Consider the following 25,578-nt stretch of genomic DNA (forward strand, 5'->3'; position numbering starts at 1 on the left):
ACTTTATCAAGTGTCCTAGCTGCTTGTAACACAATCACGTACACGTGGGAAATACAGTGGTATGTAGGAGTAAATAATGGAGGAGGATAAAGCTCTGCAAAGTGTAAACCAATCGGTTCCCCAATAAACGTACATGCTCGTGTTTTATTGATGTCTTGGTGGATTTGGTGGGTAATAATAATGTTCTGTGATTCCCTCGATGATTGCAAACTGGAGGATTTCAGTTTTATTGGTGATAAATTCGCTTGGAAAAAAGGTAATATCAGAGAGCGACTTGATATATATGGTGGTAGAAGCCTGGGACCGGATTATTAAAAAAAGATGGAACCGTGCGGGACCTCATTTACAAGGAAACGACTTGGCATGAAAACTGAACTTTGTTCATGATCAGTTACATTGTTGGGACAAAGCTCTTTTGAAGAGCTCTAAAACGCAAACTGAGAAATGTTCGTCTCAAGCTTGAGAAGGTAACTCGGTTAGAGATGAATGACAGAAACATGGCAAAACAAAAGGAGTTGTCTAAAGAGATAGAAAAGTTACTGGAGCAAGAGGAAATATATTGGTCGCGGCGGAGCAGATTAAATTGGTTAAAATTTGATAATCGCAATACATCGTATTTCCATAATTACGCTAGCATGCGTTGCCAGTGGAATAAAAGAGATAAACTGAAGGATGATCATGGTGCTTGGCAAGAGGGGTCTTGCTTACCTAAACCCCATGATCTCTAGTTATTTTTTCGGTTTATTTTCTTCGGAGATGGATGACGTTGATCCTAACTTATTAGAGATGGTAGTACCACGTGTGAATCGGGCTATGAATGATGCTTTGAATCAGACATATTCAGCGGATGGCGTCAAACGAGCCATCTTTTCCATTGACGATTTGAAGCCCCCGTGCAAAGATGGCTTGCATGCTACTTTCTTTAAAAAGTGTTGGCACATTCTTGGGGATTCCATTACTAGCTAAAGAGGTACTGAATTGAATTAGGAATAAGGTAATTCCTGATGGTTGAAATGATAATGTTATTATTCACATTCGAAAAGTTGATGTTCGAGAGAAGATAACTCAGTATAGGCCCATTAGCATTTGTATTGTTTGGTATAAGATTATTTCAAAGATGATCGCAGTCCGGTTGAAAGTAATTCTTGACGAGATGATATCCTCGGTCCAAAGTACCTTCGTACTAGTGCGCCTTATTACTCATAATATTTTGGTGGCTTATGAAAGTATGTACACAATCAAGAATAAGAAAAAAAGATAATTATGGATATTGTACAGTTAAATTGGATATGCATAAGTCCTATGAAAGATCTGGATGGATATTTCTACAAAAGATGATGCTCGGATTGGGTTTCTAACAGGATTTCGTTGACCTTCTTATGGATTGTGTTTCTTCTGTTAAATATAATGTCAAGTTCAATGACCGGGAGACATAACAATTTGTTTCCACTAGGGGCCTCCACAGGGGGACCTTTATCACCGTATTTTTTTTTGCTATGCATGGAAGGGTTATCAAGTTTATTTCTTGGCTCGTGGAGGGGAGGTTCGTGGCATAAAGGGGGTAAGAGTTTGCAGAAATGCACCGTCAATTTCACAATTGTTATTCAGTGATGACTCCTCACTAAGACCAGTACTTGATCAATAGTATTGTGCAAATTCTAGTCAACTGGTTAGTGATGCAAAGTGTAGCATATAGTTCAGCCCAAATGTGTGTGTCCACATTAAAAATTGATATTTGTGTTGAGATGAATATTATGACCAAAGCAATGTATAATAAAAACTTGGAGATTCTTGGAGATTCCTACTATGATGTGTGCGGATAGAAGTAATAATTTCTTGTGTTTGGTCGAAAGAGTGATGCAAGGTTGGAAGGAAAAGATCCTATCTTTAGGGGGAAATGAGATCCTAATTAAGCTATAAAGTCTTTACCGGTGTTTGCTATCTCAATGTTCAAGATCCCTAAGAAAAGCTACAAGGAAATCACTGGTGCTATCTTAGGCTTTTGGTGGGGTGATACCGGGGAGAAGAATAAGATGCATTGGTGGGCATGGTGAAAGATGTGTATCCCCAAGAAAGGGGTAACGGGTTTACTTATTTACATGTTTTTAATCTTGTGATATTCACAAAACATGTTTGGAGACTGTTATCAAATCCTGACACTCTATGTGCAAGGGTTTTAAGAGCTAAATATTATCTTGATGGGAATCACTATAAGGAAGGGCGAAAGAAGGGATCCTCGTTTACGTAGCAAAGTATTATTGTCAGTCTCCAGACTTTCAAAAAGGGGATATTTGAAGAGTGAGATCGAAAAGTAATATCAATATTCGGGATGATCATGAAATAGTGTCAATAAAGACAAAAGTTTTGAGGGATCTTTTTAAACATTTGTCTAAATTACATCTGACGTGAAAGTATCGAATGTAGAGGAGATGATCAAGGGCAAGACCCCAATGAATGGTTCCATCCCTAACCGAATTAAACAACGAAAACTACCAGAGCCAGCCTGTGCTCCGCTCCCCTTGGACTGCGTAGCTCTTCGAGTGGATGAGTCCTTTTGCCCGAAGGACGGTTTCGCAGGGACAGGGATGGTTCTCCGCAACAACAAGGGAGAGGTTATTTTCGCAGCTTGTCACTTGCTTTTCTTTTGCAGCAATGCGCTCGAGGCGGAGTCTCGAGCTATACGGGAAGGGATGTCAATGGCCATTGAACAATCTACTCTCCGTATTTTGTTACAATCTAACTCGGTGGAGGCTCTTTCTCTTTGTTAATATTTTTCCTCGCCAAATTGCCTTATGGCGACTTGATGGAGGATATAAAGATGCGCGTATTGGAGCGGGAGTTTGTTTCGATTAAGATAGTTCGTTCTAAAAATAGGTTTTTTCGCTGTCTAGCTAATTATGCTTGCACAGCTCGTGGCCGCTTGTTGGTTACAGCAAGGCCCTCCATTTATTCTGAATCTTGCATTAGCATATTGTAACCCTATTACCATGGGATAAAACTCTGTTTTACCCCGCAAAAAAAGACTAAAAATTTAATAGTGTGAAAAATTATATTATTCACATAAAATTTGTCTTTTTGTATCGAATTTGGATCAGAATTTTTGTAGGGTTTGTAGACACATGTGCTGTGACTGTGAACATACATGTTTTTTTCGGAATTTTGTTGAAACATTTTATGTGTTGGTATCGCGTGATGATATTCTCCACCTTCCACACATCGGACGCACCACATAGTGTAGGAGCACGGTAGCATGTCATGGCTCGTATCACAGGTTATTTTCCCCACCGCACCCATCTCCAAGCACGAGCCTCCCCCAACCCCGACCGCTGCATCTCCTAGCACTAGCAGGCCCCATCGCCGCCGCCGCCGCCGCCGCCGGTCCTCGCCGAGGAGAAGGCGCGAGGTCGATCTCCGCGAGGACTTCCTCTCCCGGTAAGTCCAATCGGCAGGAGATAGCGGAATCGGAATCGGAATCATACCTACCCTGTCTGCTCCTGTGTTTTCCAGCTTTCCAGCGTGAACCGGACGGCCTAACCCCATCTATGACCCCCCTCGGCCCTCGTTAGGTTTCGTATAAATATAATTTCCTCCAGTTTTTCTTGAATCCCAGTAAGCGCCGTGCCGGAGATGCTGCTGGCTGTCTCGAATGTACTGGTTCAGTTAGGGGATTTGGGATTTCCTTGCTGCTCTTGGATCGGTGAAACAGCCAATGGTCCAGGTCCTTTGTTGGTCTGGGATTTGGGCGAATTGGTGTTATCATGTGTCCTGTCTCCTGTGGTACTGGATGCGCCGGAACAAAATTGGAATTCAAATCAGATAGGAATTGTGTTGAGGTATTCGAGTCGACACTTTACCTGTGTAGGTATGGGGAGATATGCTGGCTTTTCTAGAACGGGGACTAAAATGTACTCCCTCCGTCCCAAAATAGCTGTCTTGATTTTGTACTAGCTCTAATACAAAATTGTATTAAGTTTAAGACAGTTATTTTGGGACGGAGGGAGTACTAGGAACCAAACACCGGTGCGATGTGCCTACCAACCATGCTAAATTTCCTTAACCACAGTGGGTTTCCTGCTTCGTTGATTCCAAATATTAGAGTGGATTAGATATGTGGAAGAAAGTTCCCCGATGGATCATCTAGGTGCATCGGTGTGCAAAATGACATGATTTAAGGTCTAATATCATTTCTTGAGTGATTGACGGCTGTTATAGTAATCTTGACAAAGACAAGCATGTAAAAAAAAGTCTAATTAGAGAATTACACAGAATGTCTGACCATGGTTCAATCATACAGAGGATTGTAGAAATCACTCTGGGATGACAATGCAGGGAGAAACCTTATGACTGAACTCATGCTTCTTCCGAGAACAGGAGCATCATTTTGTCTTACGCTGCATAGCGATAGGAAATAGATGGTGATTTCCTTATGTAATTTAGTCGCATTTTAGCACCAGCCTGTCGGTAGCAGCAATCAAGTTAGTCCACAACTTTTTTGGTTTGCAGTTCTCCTCAACTTAATAGATATCTAGAGTAGAGCAGATTTACTGCGAATGTGCTGTGTTCATGCTGTTTGTGTTATTGTTTCAGCATCTTAAGTATCTCCTTCTATTTTATATTGGTACATCACACTTGCAGTAACATTTTTTTTAACCTCACTTGCAGTAACCATTTGGTAGATTTGAGCCAACATTTATATAAGGTGTATTTGACTATTAAAATACAAAAGGTAGATTTATTTCTCAAAATAAGGACGTCTGCCTGCCTAAATGTTGCTTGTGTATTTTAGTTATTGCACTTGTTTTCTGTTCCTTGTGGAGTAGAACTTCCTCAATTCTGCATCTGCAGGCCATTATATATGTCAAGTGCTTGGCATCCATTTCATGTTTTTTTTTTCTTGTATTCCTGACAGCATGAATGCGCATTCTTCTTCTGATGTTAATTTTTCTGGCATTCCTATGCAGCAGTCCTCCCTTGCATCTGGATCAGCAGCTTGAACTAGAGTGAGCTGATGGAAGCTGAAAGAAGCCAGCTAAGTCCAATAGACCCAAGAAGAGCTCGGTTTCCTTGTTGCATAGTGTGGACTCCCATACCTTTCATCACATGGCTGGTGCCATTTATCGGTCACATTGGCATTTGCAGAGAAGATGGTGTAACCTTGGACTTTGCCGGTCCAAATTTCGTGTCAGTTGACAACTTTGCCTTTGGAGCTGTTACACGCTACATCCAATTAAATGGCGATGAGGTCTGTACTTTGTGTTTAGACTAATATTTAGGCAACATTCAATCTTGAATCATACTATTACTCACAAGCCGTTAATCTCTTGTCCCACGCAGTGCTATAAGCTTCTCGGCACCGGCGCAGAGGCGACATGGGATGGTGCTCTGAGGAAAGGTGTGCAGGAGTTCCAGAACAGGAACTACAACCTGTTCACCTGCAACTGCCACTCCTTCGTTGCCAACAACTTGAACCGGCTCTTCTATGCCGGCCATGACAAGTGGAACGTGGTGAGCCTAGCCGCGGTGATGTTCCTACGGGGCCGCTGGGTGAGCGTGGGGGCCGCGGCAAAGACCCTGGCACCGTTCGTTGTGGTGCTCACGGTCGGGGTTCTCTTCGGTGGCATGACGTTCTTGGTGGGCCTCCTCGCCTTCGCTGCCGCCATGACCGGGTGGTTCCTCGTGGGCACCTACTGCATCAAGGGCCTTGTAGAGCTGTAGCTGCAGTACACCGGGCTTGAGTTTGGATTGGGGACTTGGGGGGGTCTTGTGATTCATAGATGTGGTTTTCCTTGTGCCTTCTTGTAACCTTCTCTTTAACTTGTGCATCTTCTCGTAACATTGTACATCTAACATTAAATGTGCTACAATTAATGTTGATTCCAAAACTAATTCAATTAATATAATTAATGCTGTTTCCAAATCATGATTAATGTAATTAATGTTTCCAGATTGTCAATGATGTGGTGTGCAACGTAAGACGTTGAATAAAATCATTTGGATTCGCCAAACTCGTGTTGTGCTTTTATAAGCAAGTAGGAGTACTAGTAGATAGATGAGCGGGAATGCCTTTTTTGTCTGGCTTAAACTAATTGGTCTTTTTTTGTCTGGCTTAAAGTAGTTATCAAACCTTGACGCTCTCAGGGCGCTAGTTGGGACCGGATCGTCCATACGTAACTCGCTTGAAAACTTATCTTGGTTAAGTCAATTTTTTGGGGCATTAGAGCATCTCTAGCAGACCATTTAAAATTATTGCAAACCCTAAAACTGAGATAATGATCGGAAAAAACATTTTAAGGATTCATTTTAGCTACGGTCAAACAGATATTCTAAAACAAACTATAAAACTGGGATAAAGAGCTCCTTCCTCCGGTTCGTCCGCTGCCGCTCCTTCCCCTAGCCAGCCAAGCAGTGCCCAACCCCGTCGGCTGCGCCCCGTCGGCCGCGCCCTGTCCCCGCCGGTCGTGCCCCATAGATACGTCTCCAACGTATCTATAATTTTTGATGGTTTCATGCTATTATCTTTTCAAACTTTGTATGTTTTGCATGTCTTTTATATATTTTTTGGGACTAACTTATTGACTCAGTGCCAAGTGTCAGTTCCTGTTTTTTCCATATTTTTGACCCCTTTCAGAGGAGATTTTTAAACGGAGTCCAAACGGAAGAAAAATCCCCGAAAAGATTTTTTCCGTAACGAAAGAAGATCGGGAAGCTTGGGAGCCAAGGCACGGGAGCTTCAGGGGCCCCACAAGCCCCCACCCCGCGGCCAGGGGGCGCGCCATCCAGGCTTGTGGGCCCCCTGGGCGCCCTCTGCCCTAGGAGTTGCGCCTATATATTCCCTAAAAATCTCAAAAAAATCAGGAGATCATCGAAATCACTTTTCCGCCGCCGCAAGCTTCTGTCTCCGCAAGATCCCATCTGGGGCACGTTCTGGTGCCCTGTCGGAGGGGGAATTCAGACACGGAGGGCTTCTTCATCAACACCATGACCTCTCCGATGATGCGTGAGTAGTTCACCATAGACCTATGGGTCCATAGCTAGTAACTAGATGGCTTCTTCTCTCTCTTTATGACCAGTCTTTGTTATGGTTGTTTGATCCTGCTGGAAAAAGACAGAAACTTTTCGCTCACGAGATGATTTTTCATTTTTATTAAGAAAGAGCTTTTGAGTTGATTCTTTTTTCTGCTGGTTGATATGCTTTTTGCCCAGGCCGTCGTAAATTTTCAGATTTTTTGAGGTACCAGAAGTATACGAAGTATACAGATTGCTACAGACTGGTCTGTTTTTGTTGAGTTGGTTGCTTGTTTTGATGGAACTATGGTTAGTATCGGGGGTACTAGCCATGGAAAAGTGAGAATACAGTAGCCCAACACCAATATAGATGGAATTCAAGTTTGCTACAATAACAAAAGAAGTGGTAGTTTGTTTTCTTGTGCTAATGTTATCACAAGTTTTTGTTTAAGTTTTGTGTTGTGAAGTTTTCAAGTTTTGGGTGATGTTCTCATGGACAATGAGATAAGGAGTTGAAAGAGCTCAAGCTTGGGGATGCCCAAGGCATCCCAAGCCAAATTCAAGGACACCAAAAAGCCTAAGCTTGGGGATGCCCTGGGAAGGCATCCCCTCTTTCGTCTTCAATCCATCGGTAACATTACTTGGAGCTATATTTTTATTCACCACATGATATGTGTTTTGCTTGGAGCGTCTTGTATCGTAGGAGTCTTTTCCTTTTGTTGTGTCACAATCATCCTTGCTGCACACCTTTTTGAGAGAGAGAGACATGCACTCATCGCGATTTTGCTACAATGCTCACAGTGCTTCACTTATATCTTTTGAGCTAGATAATATTGCTATAGTGCTTCACTTATATCTTTTAGAGCACGGCGGTGCGTGATTTGGTAGTTGGCTTATGCTATGAAAGTAGTACCAAATGTGATAGGTACCCAAAGAGGATGCAAAAACCTCCATCTTCATGTGCATTGAATAGAAAGAGAAGTTTTGATTCCTCTCAAATAGTTTTGAGACGTGGATTTGGTAATATTAAGGGCTATGTTAGTAGGGTGTTGTGAATCTATAAATACTTGTGTTGAAGTTAGTGATTCCCGTAGCATGCACGTATGGTAAACCGCTATGTTAGGAAGTCGGAGCATAATTGATCTATTGATTTTCATCCTTTGTGTTGAGGTCGGGATCGTGCGATGGTTTACACCTACCAACCCTTCCCCTAGGAGTTTGCGTTTAGCACTTTATTTTGAGTACTAATAAAAACTTTCGCAACAAGTATGTGAGTTCTTCATGACTGAGTCCATGGTATAGATGCACTTTCACCTTCCACCATTGCTAGCTTCTCTAGTGCCGCGCAATTCTCGACGGTGCACAAACCCACCAAATTCCTTCCTCAAAACAGCCACCATACCTACCTACTATGGCATTTTCATAGCCATTCCGAGATATATTGCCATGCAACTCCCACCGTTCCGTCTCATGACTTGTGCCGTCACTCTCATATTGCCATTGCATGATCGTAAGATAGCTAGCGAGATGTTTCAACGTCATACGCCATGCTAGATCGTTGCACATCCCGGTACACTACCGGAGGAATTTCCTATGGAGTCATCATCATTGTGATCTTTGAGCTGTGAGTAAATAAAAGTGTGATGATCATCATTATTAGAGCATTGTCCCATGTGAGGAAATAAAAAAAGAGTCCAAAGAGCCCAAAAACAAAACAAAAAAGAGAAAAAAGAGGGCAAAGTTCCCGAATGAAAAAAGAGAAAAAGAGAGAAGGGACAATGCTACTATCTTTTTCCACACTTGTGCTTCATAATAGCACCATGTTCTTCATGATTGAGAGCTTCTTGCTTTGTCACTACCATATGCTAGTGGGAATCTTCATTATATAACTTGGCTTGTATATTCCAATGATGGGCTTCCTCAAAATTGCCCTAGGTCTTCGTGAGCAAGCAAGTTGGATGCAAACCCACTAGTTTTCCTTTTGAGCTTTCACATACTTATAGCTCTAGTGCATCTCTTGTATGGCAATCCCTACTCATTCACATTGATATCTATTAATGGGCATCTTCATAGCCTTTTGATACGCCTAGTCAATGTGACCATCTCCTCCTTTTTGTCTCACAACCACCACCACACTCTATTCCACTTATAGTGCTATATCCATGGCTCGCGCTCATGTATTGCATGATAGTTATAAAAAGTTTGAGAAAGTAAGAGTGCGAAAACAATTACTTGGCCAATACCGGGGTTGTGCATGATTTACATTAGTTGTGTGAGGATGATGGAGCATAGCCAGACCATATGATTTTGTAGGGATAACTTTCCTTGTCCTTGTTATTTTGAAAGTTCATGATTACCTTGCTAGTTTGCTTGAAGTATTATTGTTTTCATGTCAATAGCAAACTATTGTTTTGAATCTTACGAATCTGAACATTCATGTCACGTGAAAGAAGTTGCAAAGGACAACTATGCTAGGTAGCATTCCACATCAAAAATTCATTCTTTATCATTTCCCTACTCGAGGACGAGCAGAAGTTAAGCTTGGGGATGCTTGATACGTCCCCAACGTATCTATAATTTTTGATGGTTTCATGCTATTATCTTGTCAAACTTTGGATGTTTTGCATGCCTTTTATATTTTTTTTTGGGACTAACTTATTGACTCAGTGCCAAGTGCTAGTTCCTGCTTTTTCCATGTTTTTGACCCCTTTCAGAGGAGATTTTTAAACGGAGTCCAAACGGAAGAAAATCCCCGAAAAGATTTTTTCTGTAACGGAAGAAGATCGAGAAGCTTGGAAGCCAAGGCAGGGGAGCCTCAGGGGCCCCACAAGCCCCCACCCCGCGACCAGGGGGTAGGCCGTGACCCACAGGCTTGTGGGCCCCCTGGGTGCCCTCTGCCCTAGGGGTTGCTTCTATATATTCCCTAAAAATCCCAAAAAAAATCAGGAGATCATCGAAAGCACTGTTCCGCCGCCGCAAGCTTCTGTCTCCGCAAGATCCCATCTGGGGCACGTTCTAGTGCCCTGTCGGAGGGGGATTCGGACACGGAGGGCTTCTTCATCAACACCATGACCTCTCCGATGATGCGTGAGTAGTTCACCATAGACCTACGGGTCCATAGCTAGTAACTGGATGGCTTCTTATCTCTCTTGGATCTTCAATACAAAGTTCTTCATGATCTTCATGGAGATCTATCCGATGTAATCTTGTTTTGCGGTGTGTTTGTCGAGATCCGATGAATTGTGGATTTATGATCAGATTATCTATGAATCTTATTTGAGTTTCTTCTGATCTCTCTTATGCATGATTTCATATCCTTGTAATTCTCTTCGAGTTATGGGTTTTGTTTGGCCACCGTCGCATGGGAAACAAAAAATTTCCTACGCGCACGAAGACCTATCATGGTGATGTCCATCTACGAGAGGGGATTTCTGATCTACGTACCCTTGTAGATCGCACAACAGAAGCATTAATAAACGCGGTTGATGTAGTGGAACGTCCTCACGTCCCTCGATCCACCCCGTGAACCGTCCCACGAACCGTCCCGCGATCCGTCCCACGATCCGCTCCGATCTAGTGCCGAACGGACGGCACCTCCGCGTTCAGCACACGTACAGCTCGACGATAATCTCGGCCTTCTTGATCCAGCAAGAGAGATGGATAGGTAGATGAGTTCTCCGGCAGCGTGATGGCGCTCCGGAGGTTGGTGATGATCTAATCTCACCACGGCTCCGCCCGAGCTCCGCAGAAACGCGATCTAGAGGAAAAACCATGGAGGTATGTGGTCGGGCTGCCGTGGAAAAGTTGTCTCAAATCAGCCCTAAAACCTTCGTATATATAGGTGGGAGGGGAGGGGCCTTGCCTTGGGGCTCAAGGAGCCCCAAGGGGTTCGGCCGAACCAAGGGGGGAAGTCCTCCCCTTCCAATCCTAGTCCAACTAGGATTGGAAGGTGGAGTCCTTCTCCACTTTCCCACTTCCCCTTTTTTTTCTCTTTGATTTTTCTTTCTCCTGCGCATAGGGTTTCTTGGGCTGTCCCACCAGCCCACTAAGGGCTGGTGTGGCACCCCTAAGACCTATGGGTTTCCCCCGGGTGGGCTTGCTCCCGCCCCCCCTCGGTGAACATCCGGAACCCATTCATCATTCCCGGTACATTCTTGGTAACTCCGAAAACCTTCCGGTAATCAAATGAGGTCATCCTATATATCAATCTTCGTCTCCGGACCATTCCAGAAACCCTCGTGACGTCCGTGATCTCATCCGGGACTCCGAACAACATTCGGTAACCAACCATATAACTCAAATACGCATAAAACAACGTCGAACCTTAAGTGTGCAGACCCTGCGGGTTCGAGAACTATGTAGACATGACCCGAGGGACTCCTCGGTCAATATCCAATAACAGGACCTGGATGCCCATATTGGATCCTACATATTCTACGAAGATCTTATCGTTTGAACCTCAGTGCCAAGGATTCATATAATCCCGTATGTCATTCCCTTTGTCCTTCGGTATGTTACTTGCCTGAGATTCGATCGTCAGTATCTGCATACCTATTTCAATCTCGTTTACCGACAAGTCTCTTTACTCGTTCCGTAATACAAGATCCCGTGACATACACTAAGTCACATTGCTTGCAAGGCTTGTGTGTGATGTTGTATTACCGAGTGGGCCCCGAGATACCTCTCCGTCACACGGAGTGACAAATCCCAGTCTTGATCCATACTAACTCAACGGACACCTTCGGAGATACCTGTAGAGCATCTTTATAGTCACCCAGTTACGTTGTGACGTTTGATACACACAAGGTATTCCTCCGGTGCCAGTGAGTTATATGATCTCATGGTCATAGGAATATATACTTGACACGCAGAAAAACAGTAGCAACAAAATGACACGATCAACATGCTACATTCATTAGTTTGGGTCTAGTCCATCACATGATTCTCCTAATGATGTGATCCCGTTATCAAGTGACAACACTTGCCTATGGTCAGGAAACCTTGACCATCTTTGATCAACGAGCTAGTCAACTAGAGGCTTACTAGGGACAATGTTTTGTCTATGTATCCACACATGTATTGTGTTTCCAATCAATACAATTATAGCATGGATAATAAACGATTATCATGAACAAAGAAATATAATAATAACTAATTTATTATTGCCTCTAGGGCATATTTCCAACAGTCTCCCACTTGCACTAGAGTCAATAATCTAGTTCACATCACCATGTGATTCTAACGAGTCCAACACCCATATAGTTCTGGGGTTTGATCACGTCTTGCTCGTGAGAGAGGTTTTAGTCAACGGTTCTGAAACTTTCAGATCCGTGTGTTCTTTACAAATCTTTATGTCATCTTATAGATGCTGCTACTGCGTGCTATTCGGAAATACTCCAAATATCTACTCTACTATACGAATCCGTTTCACTACTCATAGTTATTTGGATTAGTGTCAAAGCTTGCATCGACGTAACCCTTTACGACGAACTCTTTAACCACCTCCATAATCGAGAAAAATTCCTTAGTCCATTTAGTTACTAAGGATAACTTTGACCGTTGATCAGTGATTCAATCCTGGATCACTCTGTGTACCTCTTAACAGACTTGCTGCAAGGCACACATCAGGTGCGGTACTCAGCATGGCATACTTTGGAGTCTACTGCTAAGGCATAGAAGACGACCTTCGTCTATTCTCTTTATTCTGCCGTGGTCGGGTTTTGAGTCTTACTCAAATTCACACCTTACAACACAGTCTAGAACTCCTTCTTTGATAATCTATTTTGAACTCCTTTAAAAACTTGTCAAGGCATGCATCTTGTTGAAACTTCTATTAAGCGTTTCGATCTATCTCCATAGATCTTGATGCTCAACGTTCAAGTAGTTCAATCCAGGTATTCCTTTGAAAAACTCATTTGAAACAACCTTGTATGCTTTACAGAAATTCTACATTACTTCTGATCAACAATATGTCAACCACATATACTTATCAGAAATTCTATAGTGCTCCCACTCACTTCTTTGGAAATACAAGTTTCTCATAAACCTTGTACAAACCCAAAATCTTTGATCATCTCATCAAAGTGTATATTCCAACTCCGAGATGCTTGCACCAGTCCATTGAAGGATCGTTGGAGCTTGCATACTTGCTAGTATCCTTAGGATCGACAAAACCTTCTGGTTGTATCATATACAATCTTTCCTCGAGGAAACCGTTGAGGAAACAATGTTTTGTCTTCCTATGTGCAATATTTCACAAATAATGCAGCAACTACTAACATGATTCCAACAGACTTTTAGCATCACTACGAGTGAGAAAGTCTCATCATAGTCAACTATTTGATCTTGTCGGAAACATCTTTGCGACAAGTCGATCTTTTCTTAATAGTGACGATTCACCATCATCGTCTGTCTTCTTTTATAAAGATCCATCTTTACTTAATAGTCCTACGACCATCAAGTTCTTCCAAAGTCTATACTTTGTTCTCACATATGGATTCTCTCTCGGATTTCATGGCCTCCAGCCATTTGTCGGAATTCGGGCCCACCATTGCTTCTCCATAACTCGTAGGCTCATTGTTGTTCAACAACATGACCTCCAAGACAGGGTTACCGTACCACTCTGTAGTAGTATGCGACCTTGTCGACCTACAAGGTTTGTAGTAACTTGATCCAATGCTTAATGATCACCATCATCAGCTTCCACTTCAATTAGTGTGGGCGCCATAGGAGCAACTTCCTGCGCCCTGCTACACACTGGTTGAAGTGATGGTTCAGTAACCTCATCAAGTTCTACCACCCTCCCACTCAATTCTTTCAAGAGAAACCTTTCCTCGAGAAAGGATCCGTTTCTAGAAACAAACACTTTGCTTCCGGATCTGAGATAGGAGATGTATCCAACTGTTTTGGATATCCTATGAAGATGCTTTCATCCGCTTTGGGTTCGAGCTTATCAGATTGAAACCTTTTTCACATAAGCATCGCAGCCCCAAACTTTCAAGAAACGACAACTTAGATTTCTCTAAACCTCAGTCTATACTGTGTCATCTCAACGGAAATACGTGGTGCCCTATTTAAAGTGAATGCGGTTGTCTCTAATGCATAACCCATAAACGATAGTGGTAATTCGATAAGAGACATCATAGTATGCACCATATCAAATAGGGCGTGGCTATGACGTTCAGACACATCATCACACTATGGTGTTCCACGTGGCATGAACCGCGAAACAATTTCCATATTGTCTTAACTGCGTACCAAAACTCGTAACTCATATATTCATCTCTATGATCATATCATAAACAATTTATCCTCTTGTCACGACGATCTTCACTCTGAAATTGCTTTGAACTTTTAAATATTTCAGACTTGTGATTTATCAAGTAAATACTCGTGTATCTACTCAAATCGTTAGTGAAGTAAGAACATAATGATATTCACTGCGTACCTTAGCACTCATTGGACTGCACACATCAAAAATGCATTACTCCAAACATGTTACTCTTCTTGTTTCATGTGGCATGTTTTGCATGTCTCAAGTGATTCAAAATCAAGCGAGTCCAAATGATCCATCTCTCATGGAGTTTCTTCATGCATTTATACCAACAGGTATGGTTTGCATGTCTCAAACGTTTCAAAAATGAGTGAGTACAAAGATCCATCAGCATGGAGCTTCTTCATGCATTTCACACCAACATGACTCAAGTGGCAGTGCCACAACTAAGTGGTACTATCATTATTACTTTGTATCTTTCGGCACTAATATTATGAACATGTGTAACACTACGATCGAGATTCCATAAACCATTGAGGGTAATTATTCAAGCAAATAGAACAACTATTATTCTCTTTAAATGAATAATCGTACTGCAATAAACACGATCCAATCATGTTCATGCTCAACGCAAACACCAAATAACAATTATTTAGGTTTTACCACCAATCCTGATGATAGAGGGAGTGTGCGACGTTTGATCACCTCAACCTTGGAAACACTTCCAACACTAATCGTCACCTCGCCTTTAGCTATTCTCCGTTTATACCGTAGCTTTCATTTCGTGTTACTAATCACTTAGCAACTGAACCGGTATCCAATACCTTTGCGCTACTAGGAGTACTAGTAAAGTACACATCAACATCATTTATATCAAATATAATTCTTTCGACTTTGCCAGCCTTCTTATCTGCCAAGCATCTAGGGTAGCTCCGCCTCAGTGACCGTTTCCCCTCATAACAGAAGAACTTAGTCTCGGGTTTGGGTTTAATCTTGGGTCTCTTCATTTAGTGCAGGAACTGATTTTCCGTTTCATGAAGTATCCCTTTCAGCCCTTGCCTCTCTTGAAACTTAGTGGTTTTACCAACCATCAACTATTGATGCTCCTTCTTGATTTCTACTTTCGCAGTGTCAAACATTGCGAATCGCTCAAGGATCGTCGTATCTATCCTTGATATGTTATAGTTCATCACGAAGCTCTCTCAGCTTAGTGGCAGTGACTTTGGAGAACCATCACTATCTCATCTGGAAGATCAACTCCCACTTGATTCAAGCGATTGTCGTACTCAGACAATCTGAGCACATGCTCAACTATTGAGCTTTTCTCCTTTACTTTGCGGACAAAGAATCTTGTCGGAGGTCTCATACCTCTCAACAAGGGCACAAGCATGAAATCACAATTTCATCTCTTTAGAACATCTCTCATGTTCCGTGACGTATCAAAACATCTTCGGCGCCTTGCTTCTAAGCCATTGAGTATTTTGCACTGAACTATCGCATAGTCATCAGAAACGTGTATGTCGGATGTTCACAACATCCACAGTCGACGCTCAAGGTGCAGCACACCGAGTGGTGCATTAAGGACATAAGCCTTCTGCGCAGCAACGAGGACAATCCTCAGTTTTCCAGACTAAGTCCACAAAGTTGCTACTATCAACTTTCAACTAAATTTTCTCTAGGAACATATAAAAACAGTAGAGCTATAGCGCAAGCTACATCGTAATTTGCAAAGACCATTGGACTATGTTCATGACAATTAGTTCAATTAATCATATTATTTAAGAACTCTCACTCAAAAAGTACACATCTCTAATCATTTTAGTGGTACATGATCCAAATCCACTATCTCAAATCCGATCATCACGTGAGTCGAGAATAGTTTCAATGGTAAGCATCTCTATGCTAATCATATCAACTATATGATTCATGCTCGACCTTTCGGTCTCATGTGTTCCGAGGCCATGTATGCACATGCTAGGCTCGTCAAGTTTAACCCGAGTGTTCCGCGTGTGCAACTATTTTGCACCCGTTGTATGTGAACGTTGAGTCTATCACACCCGATCATCACGTGGTGTCTCGAAACGACGAAGTGTCGCAACGGTGCACAGTCGGGGAGAACACAGTTTGAGCTTGAAATTTTAGTGAGAGATCACCTCATAATGCTACCGTCGTTCTAAGCATAATAAGGTGCATAAAGGATTAACATCACATCCAATTCATAAGTGACATGATATGGCCATCATCATGTGCTTCTTGATCTCCATCACCAAAGCACCGGCATGATTTTCTTGTCACCGGCGTCACACCATGATCTCCATCATCATGATCTCCATCAACGTGTCGCCATCGGGGTTGTCGTGCTACTCATGCTATTACTACTAAAGCTACATCCTAGCAATATAGTAAACGCATCTGCAAGCACAAACGTTAGTTAAAAGACAACCCTATGGCTCCTGCCGGTTGCCATACCATCGACGTGCAAGTCGATATTAACTATTACAACATGATCATCTCATACATCCAATATATCACATCACGTCGTTGGCCATATCACATCACAAGCATACCCAGCAAAAACAAGTTAGACGTCCTCTAATTGTTGTTGCATGTTTTACGTGGTGACCATGGGTATCTAGTAGGATCGCATCTTACTTACGCAAAAACCACAATGGAGATATATGAATTGCTATTTAACCTCATCCAAGGACCTCCTCGGTCAAATATGATTCAACTAAAGTTGGAGAAACCGACACTCGCCAGTCATCTTTGAGCAACGGAGTTGCTCGTAGCGATGAAACCAGTCTCTCGTAAGCGTACGAGTAATGTCGGTCCGAGCCGCTTCGATCCAACAATACCGCAAAATCAAGAAAAGACTAATGAGGGCAGAAAATCGCACATCACCGCCCACAAAAACTTTTGTGTTCTACTCGAGATAACATCTACGCATGAACCTAGCTCATGATGCCACTGTTGAAGAACGTCGCATCGGAAACAAAAAAATTCCTACGCGCACGAAGACCTATCATAGTGATGTCCATCTACGAAAGGGGATTTCCGATCTACGTACCCTTGTAGATCGCAAAGCAGAAGCGTTAGTAAACGTGGTTGATGTAGTGGAACGTCTCACGTCCCTCGATCCACCCCGCGAACCGTCCCACGAACCGTCCCGCAATCCGTCCCACGATCCGCTTCGATCTAGTGCCGAACGGACGGCACCTCCGCCTTCAGCACAGGTACAGCTCGACGATGATCTCGGCCTTCTTGATCCAGTAAGAGAGACGAAGAGGTAGATGAGTTCTCCGGCAGCGTGATGGCGCTCCGGAGGTTGGTGGTGATCTAATCTCAGCACGGCTCCGCCCGAGCTCCACAGAAACGCGATCTATAGGAAAAACTGTGGAGGTATGTGGTCGGGCTGCCGTGGAAAAGTTGTGTCAAATCAGCCCTAAAACCTCCGTATATATAGGTGGGAGGGGAGGGGCCTTGCCTTGGGGCTTAAGGAGCCCCAAGGGGTTCGGCCAAACCAAGGGGGTGGGGAGTCCTCCCCTTCCAATCCTAGTCCAACTAGGATTGGAAGGTGGAGTCCTTCTCCACTTTCCCACTTCCCCTTTTCTTTTCTTTTCTCTTTGATTTTTCTTTCTCCTGCGCATAGGGCTTCTTGATTTGTCCCACCAGCCCACTAAGGGCTGGTGTGGAACCCCTAAGACCTATGGCCTTCCCCCGGGTGGGCTTGCCCCCCCGGTGAACATCCAGAACCCATTCGTCATTCCCGGTACATTCTCGGTAACTCCGAAAACCTTCCGGTAATCAAATGAGGTCATCCTATATATCAATCTTCGTCTCCGGACCATTCCGGAAACCCTCGTGACGTCCGTGATCTCATCCGGGACTCCGAACAACATTCGGTAACCAACCATATAACTCAAATACGCATAAAACAACGTCGAACCTTAAGTGTGCAGACCCTGAGGGTTCGAGAACTATGTAGACATGACCCGAGGGACTCCTCGGTCAATATCCAATAGCGGGACCTGGATGACCATATTGGATCCTACATATTCTACGAAGATCTTATCGTTTGAACCTCAGTGCCAAGGATTCATATAATCCCGTATGTCATTCCCTTTGTCCTTCGGTATGTTACTTGCCCGAGATTCGATCGTCAGTATCTGCATACCTATTTCAATCTCGTTTACCGGCAAGTCTCTTTACTCGTTCCGTAATACAAGATCCCGTGACATACACTAAGTCACATTGCTTGCAAGGCTTGTGTGTGATGTTGTATTACCGAGTGGGCCCCGAGATACCTCTCCGTCACACGGAGTGACAAATCCCAGTCTTGATCCATACTAACTCAACGGACACCTTCGGAGATACCTGTAGAGCATCTTTATAGTCACCCAGTTACGTTGTCACGTTTGATACACACAAGGTATTCCTCCGGTGCCAGTGAGTTATATGATCTCATGGTCATAGGAATATATACTTGACACGCAGAAAAACAGTAGCAACAAAATGACACGATCAACATGCTACGTTCATTACTTTGGGTCTAGTCCATCACATGATTCTCCTAATGATGTGATCCCGTTATCAAGTGACAACACTTGCCAATGGTCAGGAAACCTTGACCATCTTTGATCAACGAGCTAGTCAACTAGAGGCTTACTAGGGACAATGTTTTGTCTATGTATCCACACATGTATTGTGTTTCCAATCAATACAATTATAGCATGGATAATAAACGATTATCATGAACAAATAAATATAATAATAACTAATTTATTATTGCCTCTAGGGCATATTTCCAACAGGTTTTGTTTGGCCAACTAGATCTATGATTCTTGCAATGGGAGAAGTGCTTGGTTTTGGATTCATACCGTGCGGTGACCTCATCCAGTGACAGAAGGGGTAGCGAGGCACGCATCGTGTTGTTGCCATCAAGGGTAAAAAGATGGGGTTTTCATCATTGGTTTGAGATTATCCCTCTACATCATGTCATCTTGCTTAAAGCGTTACTCTGTTTGTCATGAACTCAATACACTATATGCATGCTGGATAGCGGTCGATGTGTGGAGTAATAGTAGTAGATGCAGAAAGTATCGGTCTACTTTTCTCGGACGTGATGCCTATATGTTTGATCATTGCCTTAGATATCGTCATGACTTTGCGCGGTTCTATCAATTGCTCGACAGTAATTTGTTCACCCACCGTGATATTTGCTATTTTGAGAGAAGCCTCTAGTGAACACTATGGCCCCCAGGGTCTACTCCACACCATATTTTCAGCCTTACACTTTTTACTTCGTTGCACTTTCCGCCTTCAGATCTCACTTTGCAAACAATCTTGAAGGGATTGACAACCCCTTTGAAGCGTTGGGTGCAAGCTTGTTTGTGTTTGCGCAGGTACTCTGGACTTGACGAGACCCTCCTTCTGGATCGATACCTTGGTTCTCAAACTGAGGGAAATACTTACTTCTCCTGTGCTGCATCACCCTTTCCTCTTCAAGGGAAAAACCAACGCAAGCCCAGTCTCCGTCAACGTGTCAATTTCTGGCGATGTTGTTTGAGAAGTAGCACCCATCAGCAAGTCAGCCACGCCCAACCTCGTCGGTTGCGCCCCGTCGCCATCCGGGTGCTCCGTCGCCCGCCGGCTACGCCCTGCTCCGTTGCCAGCCGAGCCATGTCGAAGGGATTCCGGCAGCCATGCTGAGGTCATGGGAGACTACGACGAGGTCGAGCTCGTCCAATTCGAACCGGCGGTGATCGGTTCCGGCATACATCAGCCTTTTTCGATGTGCGGTGATGAATTCCAGCGAGTTTAGGGCGAATTTCGGCAAACTCCGCGGCAGCATGCTTGCTCCGACGAGGTTTGACCGGTATACGGGGGCCCCTCGGTTCGGCCTTCCAGCCTTCAAATATAAGGGTTTCGGGTGTGGATTTTTGGTGCCCCTTAAAAAATGTACGGGTTGGACCATTTTTACGGTTTCTGTTCTAAACACTTTTTTCGATCAAAACTGTAAAATGTAGAAAATGTATGGGTTTGACCACTTATATGGGCATGCTAGAGTTTCTCTTAGGGCATCTCCAAAACATGCCCTCAAACCGCCCGCAACCATCTGGATATGTGTTTAGCCATCTAACATGGGTCTGCATTGATCCGTTGATCGGTTCGGACGCTCTTTTTCAAGTAAAGTTGGAACTAACTTGGGGGCTTTGTGAAAGTCTGGACAACAATCACGTAGGACTCTAGTGTTGGAAATATGCCCTAGAGGCAATAATAAAATGGTTATTATCATATTTCCTTGTTCATGATAATCGTCTATTGTTCATGCTATAATTGTGTTAACAGGAAACTGTTGGGGAACGTCGCATGGGAAACAAAAAATTTCCTACACGCACGAAGACCTATCATGGTGATGTCCATCTACGAGAGGGGATGAGTGATCTACGTACCCTTGTAGACCGTACAACAGAAGCGTTAGTGAGCGCGGTAGATGTAGTGGAACATCCTCACGTCCCTCGATCCGCCCCGCGAACAATCCCGCGATCAGTCCCACGATCTAGTACCGAACGGACGACACCTCCGCGTTCAGCACACGTACAGCTCGACGATGATCTCGGCCTTCTTCATCCAGCAAGAGAGACGGAGAGGTAGAAGAGTTCTCCAGCAGCGTGACGGTGCTCCGGAGGTTGGTGATGACCTTGTCTCAGCACGGCTCAGCCCGAGCTCCGCAGAAACGCGATCTAGAGGAAAAACCGTGGAGGTATGTGGTCGGGCTGCCGTGGAAAAATCGTCTCAAATCAGCCCTAAAAACCTCCGTATATATAGGTGGGAGAGAGGGGACCTTGCCTTGGGGCTCAAGGATCCCCAAGGGAGTCGGCCGAGCCAAAGGGGGGAAGGACTCCCCCCCAAACCGAGTCCTACTTGGTTTGGTGGGTGGAGTCCTTCTTTCCTTTCCCACCTCCTCCTTTTTTTTCTTTTCTCTTTGATTTTTCTTCCAATGCGCATAGGGCCCTTTTGGGCTGTCCCACCAGCCCACTAAGGGCTGGTGCGCCACCCTCATGGCCTATGGGCTTCCCCCGGGTGGGTTGCCCCCCCCCCCCCCGGTGAACTCCCGGAACCCATTCGTCATTCCCGGTACATTCCCGGTAACTCCGAAAACCTTCCGGTAATCAAATGAGGTCATCCTATATATCAATCTTCGTTTCCGGACCATTCTGGAAACCCTCGTGACGTCCGTGATCTCATCTGGCACTCCGAACAACATTCGGTAACCAACCATATAACTCAAATACGCATAAAACAACGTCGAACCTTAAGTGTGCAGACCCTGCAGGTTCGAGAACTATGTAGACATGACCCGAGAGACTCCTCGGTCAATGTCCAATAGCGGGACCTGGATGCCCATATTGGATCCTACATATTCTATGAAGATCTTATCGTTTGAACCTCAGTGCCAAGGATTCATATAATCCCGTATGTCATTCCCTTTGTCCTTCGGTATGTTTGAACCACCATGGGTATCCAGACCCCGCTGATGGTTATTGGCCACAGAGGTGTCTCGGTCATGTCTACCTGTCTCCCGAACCCGTAGGGTCTACACACTTAAGGTTCGATGACGCTAGGGTTATAGGGAATTGTTATACGATGTTATCAAAAGTTGTTTGGAGTCTCGGATGAGATCCCGGACGTCACGAGGAGCTTCGGAATGGTCCGTAGGTAAAGATTGATATATACGATGGATGGTTTCGTACACCGGAAGTGTTTCGGGCATCACCGGTAACGTACCGGGACCACCAGGACCACCGGAGGTGGCCCCGGGGGTCCACCGGAAAGGGGCAACGACCCCTGGAGGCTAGATGGGCCAAGTGCGGGAGGGAACCAGCCCCTAGGTGGGCTGGTGCGCCCCCCACTCAGCCCAAGGCGCAAGAAGAAGGGAGAGGGGGGGAACCCTAGCGCACGTGGGCCTAAGGCCCACCGGAAGGGTGCGCCACCCCTCCTCCCCCCTTGGCCACCGCACCTCCCCCATCTAGGGCTGCTGCCCCTCCCAGGAGAGGGAAACCCTCAAGGGGGCGCAACCCCTCCCTCCCCCTATATATAGTGGGCACTTGGGCTTTTGGGGACACAGTTTTCCCTCTCCCTCGGCGCAGCCCTGCTCTTCTTTCTCCTCCTCTCTGCCGGTGCTTGGCGAAGCCCTGCCGGGAGACCTCGTCTCTCCATCGACACCACGCCGTCGTGCTGCTGGAGATCTTCCCCAACCTCTCCCTCCTCCTTGCTGGATCAAGGTGCAGGAGACGTCACCGGGCTGCACGTGTGTTGAACGCGGAGGTGCCGTAGTTCGGCACTAGATCGGAATCACACCGCGATCTGAATCGCCGCGAGTACGACTCCATCAACCGTGTTCTAGTAACGCTTCCGCTTAGCAATCTTCAAAGGTATGAAGATGCACTCACCCCTCTCTCGTTGCTGGTCTCTCCATAGGAAGATCTGAATATGCGTAGGAATTTTTTTGAATTTATGCTACGTTACCCAACAGTGGCATCCGAGCTTGGTTTTCTATGCGTAGATTCTATGCAATAGTAGAACACAAAAGGTTGTGGGCGATGATTTGTCAATTGCTTGCCGCTACTAGTCTTATTCTTTTCCGGCGGTATTGTGGGATGAAGCGGCCCGGACCGACTTTACACGTACGCTTACGTGAGACTGGTTCCACCGACAGACATGCACACCGTGCGTAAAGGTGGCTAGCGGGTGTCTGTCTCTCCTACTCTAGTCGGATTGGATTTGATGAAAAGGGTCCTTATGAAGGGTAAATAGCTTTGGCATATTATTGTTGTGGCTGTCACGTAGCTAAGAAGGCGTTCTTGCTAGAAACCCAAATCAGCCACGTAAAACTTGCAACAACAATTAGAGGACGTCTAACTTGTTTTTGCAGGGTTTGACATGTGATGTGATATGGCCAAAGTTGTGACGTTGCATGTATGATGTATGAGATGATCATGTTATTGTAATAGGTTTCACGACTTGCATGTCGATGAGTATGACAACCGGCAGGAGCCATAGGAGTTGTCTTAATTTATTGTATGAGATGCAACGACATGTGCTTACTACTTTTACTTCATTGCTAACGGTTAGCTATAGTAGTAGTGATAGTAGTAGTTGGCGTGACGACTTCACGGAGACACGTTGATGGAGATCATGATGATGGAGATCATGGTGTCACGCCGGTGACGATGATGATCTTGCGATGCCTGAAGATGGAGATCAAAAGAGCAAAGATGATAATGGCCATATCATGTCACTATATGATTGCATTGTGATGTTTATCATGTTTTTCATCTTATTGCTTAAAACGACTGTAGCATAATAAGATGACCCCTCTTCAAATTTCGAGAACATATTCCCCTAAGTGTGCACCGTTGTGAAGGATTGTTGTCTCGAAGCACCACGTGATGATCGGGTGTGATAGATTCTAACGTTCGCATACAACGGGTGTAAGCCAGATTTACACACGCGAAACACCTAGGTTGACTCGACGAGCTTAGCATGTACAGACATGACCTCGAATACAAGAGACCGAAAGGTCGAACATGAGTCGTATGGTTGAATACGATCAGCATGAAGTTGCTCACCATGGTGACTAGTCCGTCTCACATGATGATCGGACACGGGTTAGTCAACATGGATCATGTATCACTTAGATGACTAGAGGGATGTCGATTTAAGTGGGAGTTCGTACTTAATTTGATTAAATGAACTTAATTGTCATGAACTTAGTCTAAAAGTTGTCTTTATAAATATTGTAGATGGCCAACGTCAACCTCAATTTCAACGCATTCCTAGAGAAAAACAAGCTGAAAGATGATGGTAGCAACTATGCGGACTGGGTTCGCAACTTGAAGCTCATCCTTGAAGCAGCTAAAAAGGCTTATGTCCTTGATGCGCCGCTAGGTGACCCTCCCGCTCCCGCAGCAGCCCAGGACATTCCGAACGTCTGGCAAACGTAGAGTGATGACTACTCTCTGGTTAGGTGTGGCATGTTATACAATTTAGAAACGGGGCTCCAAAGGCGTTTTGAGCAACATGGTGCATATGAGATGTTCCAAGAGCTGAAGCTAGTTTTTAAATCTCATGCCCGTGTCGAGAGATATGAAGACTCCGACAAGTTCTTTAGCTGTAAGATGGAGGAGAATAGTTCTGTCAGTGAGCACATACTCAAAATGTCTGGGTTACACGGTCGTCTGACTTCACTTGGAGTCGAACTTCCGGATGATGCTATAATTGACAGAATCCTCCAGTCTCTCCCACCAAGCTACAAAGGTTTTGTGCTGAACTACAACATGCAAGGGATGGAGAAGACCATTCCCGAGTTGTACTCGATGCTCAAGTCTGCAGAAGTAGAAATCAAGAAAGAGCATCAAGCATTGATGGTCAACAAGACCACTAGTTTCAAGAAGGGCAAGGGTAAGAAGAACTTCAAGAAAGATGGCAAAGCCGTTGCCGCGCTCGGTAAGCCAGATGCCGGGAAGAAGAAAAAGAACGGACCCAAGCCTGAGACTGAGTGCTTCTATTGCAAGGGAAGGGTCACTGGAAGCGGAACTGCCCCAAATACTTAGCGGACAAGAAGGCCGGCAACGTTAAAGGTATATGTGATATACATGTTATTGATGTGTACCTTACCAGCGCTCGTAGTAGCTCCTGGGTATTTGATACCGGTGATGTTGCTCACATTTGCAACTCAAAGCAGGAACTGCGGAATAAGCGGAGACTGGCCAAGGACGAGGTGACAATGCGCGTCGGAATGGCTCCAAGGTCGATGTGATCGCCGTCGGCACGCTACCTCTACATCTACCATCGGGATTAGTTTTAAACCTTAATAATTGTTATTTAGTACCAGCTTTGAGCATGAATATTGTATCAGGGTCTTGCTTAATGCGAGACGGCTACTCATTTAAGTCAGAGAATAATGGTTGTTCTATTTATATGAGTGATATGTTTTATGGTCATGCTCCGCTGGTGAATGGTTTATTCTTGATGAATCTCGATCGTGATGTTACGCATATCCATAGTGTGAGTACCAAAAGATGTAAAGTTGATAATGATAGTCCCACATACTTGTGGCACTGCCGCCTTGGTCATATCGGCGTTAAGCGCATGAAGAAGCTCCATACTGATGGACTATTAGAGTCTCTTGACTTTGAATCATTTGACACATGCGAACCGTGCCTCATGGGCAAGATGACTAAGACTCTATTCAGGAATAATGGAGAGAGCGACCGACTTATTGGAAATAATACATA

At 44.4% G+C, this 25,578-nt stretch overlaps 1 protein-coding gene across 2 annotated transcripts; it reads left to right on the forward strand.

Annotated features, from left to right (window-relative positions):
* Window positions 1-3,267: 3,267 nt before the first annotated feature.
* On the forward strand, window positions 3,268-5,917 carry LOC123452768 (protein RTE1-HOMOLOG). Of its 2 annotated transcripts, none has more exons than XM_045129480.1 (3): window positions 3,268-3,432; window positions 4,962-5,242; window positions 5,335-5,917. In XM_045129480.1, the coding sequence occupies exons 2-3, from the start codon at window positions 5,009-5,011 to the stop codon at window positions 5,713-5,715; spliced, it is 615 nt and encodes a 204-aa protein (XP_044985415.1). In that variant the 5' UTR covers window positions 3,268-3,432; window positions 4,962-5,008; the 3' UTR covers window positions 5,716-5,917. The 2 variants fall into 2 exon arrangements, with proteins under 2 accessions (XP_044985415.1, XP_044985416.1); XM_045129481.1 differs by having other exon boundaries at window positions 4,965-5,242.
* Window positions 5,918-25,578: the final 19,661 nt, after the last annotated feature.

The sequence above is a fragment of the Hordeum vulgare genome, chromosome 5H (assembly GCF_904849725.1).
Source record: "Hordeum vulgare subsp. vulgare chromosome 5H, MorexV3_pseudomolecules_assembly, whole genome shotgun sequence".
Classification (NCBI taxonomy): Eukaryota; Viridiplantae; Streptophyta; class Magnoliopsida; order Poales; family Poaceae; genus Hordeum; species Hordeum vulgare.